Source organism: Juglans regia, chromosome 6 (genome assembly GCF_001411555.2).
Source record: "Juglans regia cultivar Chandler chromosome 6, Walnut 2.0, whole genome shotgun sequence".
Taxonomy (NCBI): Eukaryota; Viridiplantae; Streptophyta; class Magnoliopsida; order Fagales; family Juglandaceae; genus Juglans; species Juglans regia.
This window is the reverse complement of record NC_049906.1, coordinates 26,298,042-26,308,011: the sequence shown is the minus strand read 5'-3', so window position 1 is coordinate 26,308,011 and position 9,970 is coordinate 26,298,042. Positions and strand designations below refer to the sequence as shown.

The 9,970-nt window shown below is 32.8% G+C and overlaps 1 protein-coding gene across 1 annotated transcript; it reads right to left on the bottom strand.

The window, feature by feature from the left end:
- Nucleotides 1–1,367: 1,367 nt before the first annotated feature.
- Nucleotides 1,368–4,298, bottom strand: LOC109014301 (myrcene synthase, chloroplastic-like). The gene is made up of 7 exons (XM_018996716.2): nt 4,063–4,298; nt 3,706–3,973; nt 3,234–3,609; nt 2,533–2,748; nt 2,301–2,439; nt 1,957–2,205; nt 1,368–1,858 (listed from the first exon to the last, which is right to left on the bottom strand). Exons 1-7 carry the CDS (start codon nt 4,252–4,254, stop codon nt 1,556–1,558), a joined length of 1,743 nt encoding a protein of 580 aa, XP_018852261.2. The 5' UTR covers nt 4,255–4,298; the 3' UTR covers nt 1,368–1,555.
- Between the last annotated feature and the right edge of the window lie 5,672 nt (nt 4,299–9,970).

The window sequence follows — 9,970 nt, the reverse complement described above, 5'->3', positions numbered from 1 at the left end:
AGGCGGGACCAAGAGGCGTTTTGTTCCAAAATAAAATAATGCAGACCTTTTTTTTTCTTATGGGTTAAGCTAGATGGTTCTTTTTAGTAATAAGCACTCAATTAATGATCCAACAATTAATCCGTGAGATGGATAGCTTAATAGAAGTATGGAGGAGGCTATGGAGATTGAATGTCTCGGGTAATGTGAAGACCTTTTTGTGGAAGACTTTAAATGAATGTCTTCCAACCAAGAAAAACTTGTTCATAAGGAAGATTTGGGAAGTGGAGACTGTAGAGCATGTGTTATGGGGCTACTGTGCTGCTTTTGATGTGTGGCTAGAATTTCCTGCTTCCATTCAGAAATGGCATGGATCAGAGAAGGACTTCATGGTGTTATGGGACTCTCTTTGTAAGAGAGTATCTGCAAATGAGTTAGAATGGGTGGCTGCCACTATGAGGGATCTTTGGATGCGTAGAAATAGATTTTTTCTTTGAACAAATCATCACAAATTCAAGTTTGCTAATACAAGGTGCAGAGAGAATGGCTAATACAAGGTGCAAAGAGAAGTCTGGAGATGTTTCAACTGGCTCAAGAGGGGACCAAATTAGCAGTTCATCCTCAAGGTGTGGTGAGAGATCGGATTAGGTGGAAGGCAGCAACAAATTATAGATTAAAGCTGAATTGTGATGCTACTATGGACTTGAAGAATAGCAAAATGGGCGATGGCATTATCATAAAAGATTCAATGGAGGAAGTTCAGATTTCACTATGTATGAGCAAGAAGGGTGTCTTTAAGTCAATGGTGGCTAAGATTATAGCTTTGTGAAGGGTAGTAGAATTGTGTGTGGAGTTGAACTTGACTGGTAGTGGTGCAGGTTGTTGATAGCAGAAAAGACGTGCTCTGGTATGGACACTTGATTGATGATATTAGAGCTTTCTTTGTTAATAGAGAGGGATGGGATATTATACATGATCATAGGGAAGGAAATAAGGTAGCACACAAACTGGCTAGATTGGCTTTACCTCTTAGAGAGGAATTAGTTTGGATTGAGGAATGCCCTGAGGAAGTGTGCAGGGAGTTGCTGTTTGACAAACTGTGTAATGTTTAATCTTTGAAACGAAATATATGTTTTACAGTAAAAAAAAAAAAAAAAAATCCATTATAACTCCCAATCTTAATGAGAACATTAAAAAGACATTCCAAAAAACTATTTAAAACTTGTTGAGACGAACAATAAAAAAGTACGTAAAAATAGTTACATGCACGCAGTCAGAAATCAATTCAGCTCAATCTGTATCGTGTGCATGCAGGTATATATATATATATGTCAGGAAAGAAATGTAGCATGCGATATATCTATAATGTAATAGAGATCAAACTTGTATTTCTTTCCAAGAGAAACAAGAGACATATTGAATTTAGATTGGCTTGTACATCATTTATTTTCGCAAGGAACGGTATTATTAGTGAGGTAAAAAGACAAGTTACCTTTGACATATGATCCAGTCCCCAAATATAAGAACTAAACATGGAAAAAATTAGAAATATATGTGTGATTTAGCCAATCATTCATCAATTCTTAGCTATGGGAATGGGGTGAATAAACAATGCTAGCACGCGGTCCTTAGTCTCACGGTCTACAATGCCGTGTCCATCTCCATGCTGGTACATGAACTGGGACATCCTTGCAATGTTCGTTGCGATCTCATTAAATGTTTCAGAGAATGGAGAACTTGCAATGCGATTTCCATTAATTGTCTTCCATGTTGCACTAATCAAGGACCTCATGTATTGACGAGCATCTTCTTCACTAGCACCAGTGTCGTTCATGTAGCATTGGATTGATTTAGGATTATCCCCCCTCTTTAACTCTTCCTGGGTTACAAAACACATAAAAACATGTTATCCTTTGTTCATGTGAAGTATCCCAAATAAATGTTGATAAAAGAATTAGGATAGTATGTTTTCCTAACCGTAGATGTTCCGAGATCATCTGCAAGTCGCACAATGAATGATGATAAACGAATTATATCGGGATACTCTTCCAATGAATCCAAGGCTTCCTTTGTTATGGGATTTGTGACGAAAAAATAACAATGCACCAATATATTTGCTATTGTTATTGTCATCCATCCATATTCAAGGTATTCTTGAAGGCTTGGTGTATATCCGTTGTAAAACCATTTTGCCTCCAACAAATAAGATTTGCATATATCTGCCCACTAAAAGATTTGTGGTGGATCAATGAATTAGAAGAGTTATTATAGATAAAAAGTTCTAGGGTAAATAGTGATGAATAAGAAAATCCGAGCCTTACTGCCTTTCTCATGTACCAAACGATGTTGCATCCCTTTTCCTTGAGAGTATCAAAAGCCATTTCATTAACCGTGTTGTAGACAGAAAGGAAACAAATTTGCATATAATAGGGAAGCTTTCCCATTTCATTGACATCCCATCTAGATCACATGAACAAATTATATGTAAGTATTTGCATCAAATATAAGCAGCCATATTTGAAGTATTTGAGGTGTGCTACTATTAATACAAACCTTTCAATAGCATCCGTGAAGAGCTCAAGTTCTTCAAAAGTGCCATAGACATCGTAGACATCATCTACTATTGTCAACAATGCACCGAGCTTGGCTAACATTCTCCTCTCATGTCCAAATTGAGGTTGAAATAATGCTCCCGTTGCCCAAAGGAAATTTTCCACCACTCTATCCCTTGCAAAGCTCAAATCTCCAAGGCCAGTGCTCCTCCACCACCTTTTGTACGAGACAAGAAAATAATATTAGTTTTAGAAATAGAGCATATATTGCATTTTCTTTCCTCTCTAAGCTAATATATATCAAGTAAGGGGATGTTTGGCAAACATGCGAATTCTCAAAATTTCATTCACAAATGTTACTCAAACCGAAAATACTTTTCAATTTCAAATTTCCAATCTTTTGATCTAATCATTACCTAATCAATATTCAAAATCAAAAATCAATATAATTTTTACAAACTTCAAAATAAAAATTATATTCAAAAATTATATTCAAACAATTTTTTTAATTTTATAATATTTTTATTCAACTTTTTCTTTCTTCTTTCTCAAAACTCTTATAAAACATTTTCACTCAAATCATTTCACTATACTATTCACAATTTCTAAAATACTTCAAGTATCCAAACATGTCCTAAACCTCCTTGTAGCTTTTTAGGCTAAGATCCAAGTTATAAAATGAGGATAAACATGTCTTTTTACCTCGACACTTCTTTTAGATCTTCTTGGTGAACTGCTTGTACCATATTAAAATCCAATTCTGCAAGCTCAAGCAAGGTAGGGTTCATATCTTCTCTTCCTCTATATGCATCAATGAACCACCTTGCTTCAGACCTCATCACTCTCCAATGCAATGGAAGCTCTAGGGCATGATTCACCATCGTACAAAGATATTTATCTTTACTTTGATCCACATACTCTTTAAGATGTTTGGTTGCAAAATCTCTTGCTTCCTCCAAGATGCTTTCGCCTTCTCTCAAGTGGAATGAGGCTTCATACAAAGCAAGCATTCCTTCAATATCATCACATAGACATTCTTTGAAATCCCCCTTTTCACTGAAGAAACGTTTGAAAGTGTCTGCAATCAGCAATGCTCACCAATTGTTAAAAAATAAATGATGGTTTATGAGTATGATATTTATTTTTGTCAAAGCATTACTAGTATGTTGTTTACCTTGAGGTACATCAAATCCATGTTGTCTCATGAGCCTAAACTCAACAGCAGTGGCATATAAACTTTGCTTCTCGCAAACATCACCATTATGATTAGTAATGTGTTTATTTTCCAACATCCTCCTTATTTCGTCCTCAAAGTGGTAAGACACTCCAAGTCTTTGCAAAGTGTCAATCAGCTCAAGTTGCTTTATGGGATCCACCACGTTGTGAAACATCATTGTTACTTCTCCCTTGAGCTTATCAATCTTTCGGGTGAATAACTCCCCCTACAAATAAACCAATTCACAAATAAATCAACAACAATTATAAAAACTATTGAGAAAAACAATAAAAAAATAGAAATCGCACACTTTACCACATATTCGCTTCTTATTGATTGGATGTAATCATAATGCCAAATGGTAGGATGGTAATTTGCTGATCGTCGGACAATGGTAGAGTCTTTTGGGCTTGTTAAAGCTGAGACGGGTCTTTTAGGTGGGAGCAATGTAGAGAGTTTGCAATTTCGGATTGAATCAAGAATGCTAAGATGCATTGCGTAAGCCATTAGTACTGAAGCTTTGCTTTTCTGTTTAAATGGATTCTTGTGGAACATATGCTTTTAGCCTTCAACCATATGACCTTTTTATATCGATCCTGGTGGCTATAATCTCTTTGTGACGATATCATGCATGCATGGGAACAGTCATGCACGAATTTCAAAGAATCATGACGATATATTATAAGAGTTTGTGAAGAAATTGATTTCAAATTGGTAACTGCTAATATATATATCTATATATATATAATTGGTAGCATTCGTATCGATCGAGTTGGTAGATGGTAGGAAAATTTTCCAGCCCACTAAACCATTAATCTATATAAAATCAAATGTGACTTTCAAAGTCTATCTTCCTTTTACGGAAATATAAAATCGAGTTGAATTGTTTATTTTATTTTGTGTAAGAATTTAAAAAAATTATAATGATTAGATGGAATGAGATGAGATGAGAAATTTTGTGAAAGTGAATGAGACCTATGTTTAACTTTTTAAAAATAAATAAATAAATAACATGGCAAACTCACATTTTCCTAAGAAAAAAATATTTGATAAGAAGCACGTGACAATTTTTCTAGAAGTCTGGTCATGTACGTATTAAAGAATTGTCATAGTTCGTGGTCTAAAAGACCAATCTAGTATTACAGAATATTGGCTAGGCTAATGAATCGTCAAGTCTTCCCAGTAGCGATGGCACTCCCAGGGAGTCACTTGTTTCAGAAGCACGAGCTAGGAATTCTCGAACTGATCAGGCTTGTTTTCTTGCCCCACGTGCCTCTCAGCTGGTTGTCTAACTTGCAACGAATTTTTCAACATGCATGAATGGTCTGTATTTGAAAATAGCAATATTTAAATCTCATCAAGAAAATAGCAATATTTAAATATTTCTTGCCTGATTGGAGTCTCAACTGTTCTCTTATGCTTGGGTTTAAAGAGGATAAAAGTAGATTGATCCTCGGGGTATTTTTTGTAAGATCGATGTTCACATAAAAATATATCTACAAATGCACAGAATCATAACAAGTAGTAAAGTGTTTTAAAGAAAACGGTAATCGAACCCACATAAAATAATTATGCTATTGAGTATTGAAAATGACTAAATTAATTACTATTTGGAAAAATAAAATTTGAAGAATGGTTTATCTAAATTAAGCTGAAGAAAAGAACATTAAAATTGAGATTTTAAAAATAATAAGAATAGATCTAGAGCATTTGACTTCACCTAACAAATCCCACATAATTTATTATTCCTTGTTATAGAATCTCGATTATCCAAAGTTGATGTTAAAAATCCCTTAACTATTCAATATTTTCTCTTGCACAAAACCAAAAATATCTCCAACTAATAAGTCAATATCTCTATGTGAATTTAACTAATTGGAGAATCATTAAGTTCTTTAGATTTTTCTTGAAAATCACACTAGTCGCGGTAACGCATCTCTGCTTTTGCTCAACTAATGGTGTTTAATCATAGAGCTTTAATCACAAATCAACTCTTGGTCTCATTGCAATCCAAAAGATCGAACAATAGTTAGTTAGAAAATTGCAAGCATTAAGAACAAGGAATAAACACTCAATCATATATAGAAATATTGAAAACAAAATAACTTGAAATATCAACTGTGTGTTCAATGTTAGGTTACTTCAAAGCCCTAGAAAATAAAATTAGTTCATAATAAAATTAAAAAGAAAAAGAATAAAACTGGTGTTCTTCGTTGGAGTTAGTTGATGAATCATGCGGCTCTCGCCTCTACTTCTCCAGATCTGCATCCTTGAAAGAAACTCAAATAACAAACTCTGAACTATGGAAACCTAAATTTAGACTCTCTAAAACTCAAAACTCAAAACTCAAAAACCAAACACTAAAACTAAAACTACGATTAAGAACCAAAACTCTCTATTCATCCCACAAGACGAGATTAAATATATGTCAAAACTCAAATCCATAAACAAAATAAATGTGGCTACAATCTATTTTAAAAATCTAGAAAATAGTTTCTAAAAATAGATACATAAAAGGAAATTATCCTAAGAATATCGAAATTATTTAAAATAGAAGATTCAATTATATGCAACTTGAATTGCAGAGTTCAGGAGGATTTGATCGTCAATAGATTGATTGCGAAATTCGAAAGGGTCCCATCGAATAAATGTCGTGTACGCTGAATATAACTAACGGAAATATTTGTGTAGCACTGATGGAGTTGGTAGAGGGTAGAAAAGATTTCCAGCCTATTATACCATTAATATATATAAAATCAGATGTGATTTCCAAAGTCTATCTTACTTTTACGGAAAGATAAAATTTACTTAATGCATGCCAACAACTCAAAAGAAGAAAAAAGTCCCTTTCCCACGCGTGTAGCTGGCAATATAAGACAGATTAGCGTTGTGAATAATATATAAAGATATCATGTTATGTTGAGAAAACGATGTTTTTGGATGATATGTGATCGGTCAGACGAATTTTGTCAAGAAGTTTGAATAAGTAGTACGTATTGGAGTTGATAGCCTGTTTTCATGGAGTCATGAAAGCTTACTTAGCGGCAGCAAAGACCAACCACGTGAAGATGGCGTACAAAATGTAGAAATTAAAAATAAAAGAAAAATCTATTTATCATTTTTTTATCATCATCCTCTCACACCCTGAACATGACATTAAATGATAAGCCTACAAGTGAAATATAATACATATTTTTTAATCATTTAATATCACATCATGGAATAATCAGAAGATGATAGTAAAAGAGATGATGACTTGCATTACTAAAAAATAAAACAAAATAAAGATAATATATGTCTCAATTTATAGGGAAATGAGACTAGAGAAATAATAAAGATACAATAAATCAATGATACTGATTGAAATACAATAAACTAAAAAATAATGCTAGTGGAGCCCTTGATCAAACTTACCACTTGATTATTTTAATTTTTTTAGTTTTTAATTTTTACATAATGATTAAGGAAGTGACTATTAGTGAAGTTATGTTTTTTTTTTTTTTCTTAATGATTAAGAATGTTAAAAAATGTTAAAAAGAGAATAGATGAAAAAAGAAAAATTCTAAATACACTAGCAGGCACGTTAGCGGTAACTGCTGGACGGCCCGTTAGTAGTACCCTAAACTAAATATGAAATCAAATGTTACTTCCAAAGTCTACCTTCAAACTTCATGATCTTTTTACGGAAAGATAAAATTTGATCATGCCGTGAAGACGAAATCAATAGAAAATTTTAATGTGATGATCAGAACCACTATAAAAGTAATTTTGAAATCCAACTTGCAGATTTGTTGAATGCAGTTGTGATCCGCATTTGCATTTGGATTATGGAGTCATTGACGAAAATATTCACATTCTTTTTCTCAAGATTCTCTATTAGAGAAAGTAATTGTAACATAGTCATAAATCTAAAATTGGATGGTCTAGTCGGTGGCATGGCTCATTGGAGGGACGAGCGCTGGTGCCCGTGCATGGGCCTCGCACACCTGTGGAGGTGGGAGGAGCAGTAAAATCGAGATCCGATAGATCTAGAGGTGAGGAGTCCAATTGTGCCATTGCCGAATGGTGTATTTTGTTTATTGGACAGTTTCCAACCATATTGAATTGGAGGAAACTTCATCCAAACAATCTATAATTAAAGACAATTCGCATCTGTTAAACAAGTGATTTTTTTTTTAACAGTCTAAGTTATTGGACTATACCGCTAGTTTATTCTGATTTTTTTTAGCATTTTTAAACATTATGTTTAAAAAAAAATACACACTAAGGACTCATTTGTTTTCGTAGATGAGAAGAGATGAATTGAGATAAAAGTTAAAAGTTGAATAAAATATTATTAGAATATATTTTCTAAATATTATTTTTGTTTTGATATTTAAAAAGTTGAATTGTTTATTTTATTTTGTGTGGTAATTTGAAAAAAATTGTAGTGATCTTATAAAATATGATGAGATAGAAATTTTGTGAAACTGAATGAAACTTAAAAGATAGTTAGTGATAACTTTTTTAACTATTTAAAAATAAATAAATAAATAAAATATATTAAGGGTCAAACCCTATACAAATCTATGACGTGGCAAACTAACATTTTTTCAAGAAAAAATATTTGATTATAGAATAATTTTACATATAATCGTAAAACGCGTAAACATCGTGCAGTCGCTTTGAAAAAGAGTAAGATTCACTATTTAAAAATTAATTTATTTTCATGTAGATTTTATATTTATTTATTTTTTTAAATGACTGTACGTTACTTACACACTCATAACTATAAATATCATTTCTCTTAATTATGAGATGGCGATAAGAAGCACGTGACAATTTTTCTGGAAGCCTGGTCATGTATTGAAGAATTGTCATATCTGGTGGTCTAAACGATCAATCTAGTACTACAGAATGTTGGCACTCCCAATCAACCGTCAAAGTCTTCCTGGTTTCAAACAAAAAAAAAAAACCGACAAAGTCTTCCTAGTAACGATGGCGCACTCCCAGGGAGTCACTTGTTTATAAAGAAGCACGTGCTAGGAATTCTCGAACTCAGGCCTATCTGTCTTTGAAAATAGCAATATTTAAATCTCATCAAGAAAATAGCAATATTTAAATATCATGCAAATATAGGAACATGACTCATGCACGAATTTCAAAGAATCTTGTATATATTATTAGAGTTTGTCAAGGGAGCCGACTAGTGATCAGGATTGGCAGCTGCTAATATATATATATAATTGCTAGCTAATATGTATAATTAAACGGATCGGTTTCAAATTGATTTTGTGTAGCATTCGTATCCATCGAGTTGGTAGATGGTAGAAAAAATTATATATCAATACAATTAAAATTATTTCTTTAATCATTAAATAAATAAAAAAAAAAAATCAAATGTGCCAACAACCCAAAAGAAGAAAAAAGTCCCTTTCCCACGTGTGTAGCTGACAACATATATAAGACAGATTAGCGTTGTGAATAATATATAAAGATATCCTGTTTTGTTGAGAAAACCATGTTTTTGGATGGTATGTGCACGTGATCAGTCAGACGAATTTTGTCAAGAAGTTTGAATAAGTAGTAGGTGTTGGAAAATATTTTGAAATATTTTGTAAACTAAAGAATATATAAAATAATAATAATAAATTAGAAAGAAAGAATCTGGTATTAAGGCACGTTGAGATGGATACTTTCCTTAGAGTAGATTCTGCCGTCTCCAATTATAAACATGCACTAAGCTTCTTGACAGTCTACTCCTAAGATACAATAATATCGATTCCTGTTAATCTTCTCGTCGGTGCACACAAAAGGAAATCCTCGAACCCATTATAAAATATCCAAAGCCCAAAGAAAGAAAGACAAAAAGAAAGAGGAAGTGTTTCTCTAATTTTTGTAGAGAATTTGAAGATCATGAATTTGTGGATGGGGTTCCCTATTTATAGAGAATGAAAGAGGACTTGTGAAAAGTCACAACTTATTTAAATGAAATGGTACATGTAAAAAGTCACTTGTTAAAAGTCTACATGTAAAAATTGTGAAAAGTCACAACTTATTTAAATGAATGAACACTTTTGAGAAGTCACAACTTCTCAAATATTAGAGAATATATTAAAAATATTTCTAATTCACCAAATGGCACAACCCTTTGTTTGGTTGGGAAGCGATTAAGGCTTATATCCCCAAGAGGCATACATTGGTTCAAGTACCAATACACATTTTCATTTAAATCTAGATAACT

What these genes read in the sequence shown, in the direction of transcription:
- LOC109014301 (XM_018996716.2), bottom strand. Translation starts at nt 4,254, where the DNA reads ATGGCTTACGCAATGCATCTTAGCATTCTTGATTCAATCCGAAATTGC. An exon ending in TGGATTTGATGTACCTCAAG is followed by an intron (nt 3,610 to 3,705) that starts GTAAACAACATA and finishes TGCTGATTGCAG; the next exon opens with ACACTTTCAAACGTTTCTTC. An exon ending in TTTGGTACATGAGAAAGGCA is followed by an intron (nt 2,206 to 2,300) that starts GTAAGGCTCGGA and finishes CAAATCTTTTAG; the next exon opens with TGGGCAGATATATGCAAATC.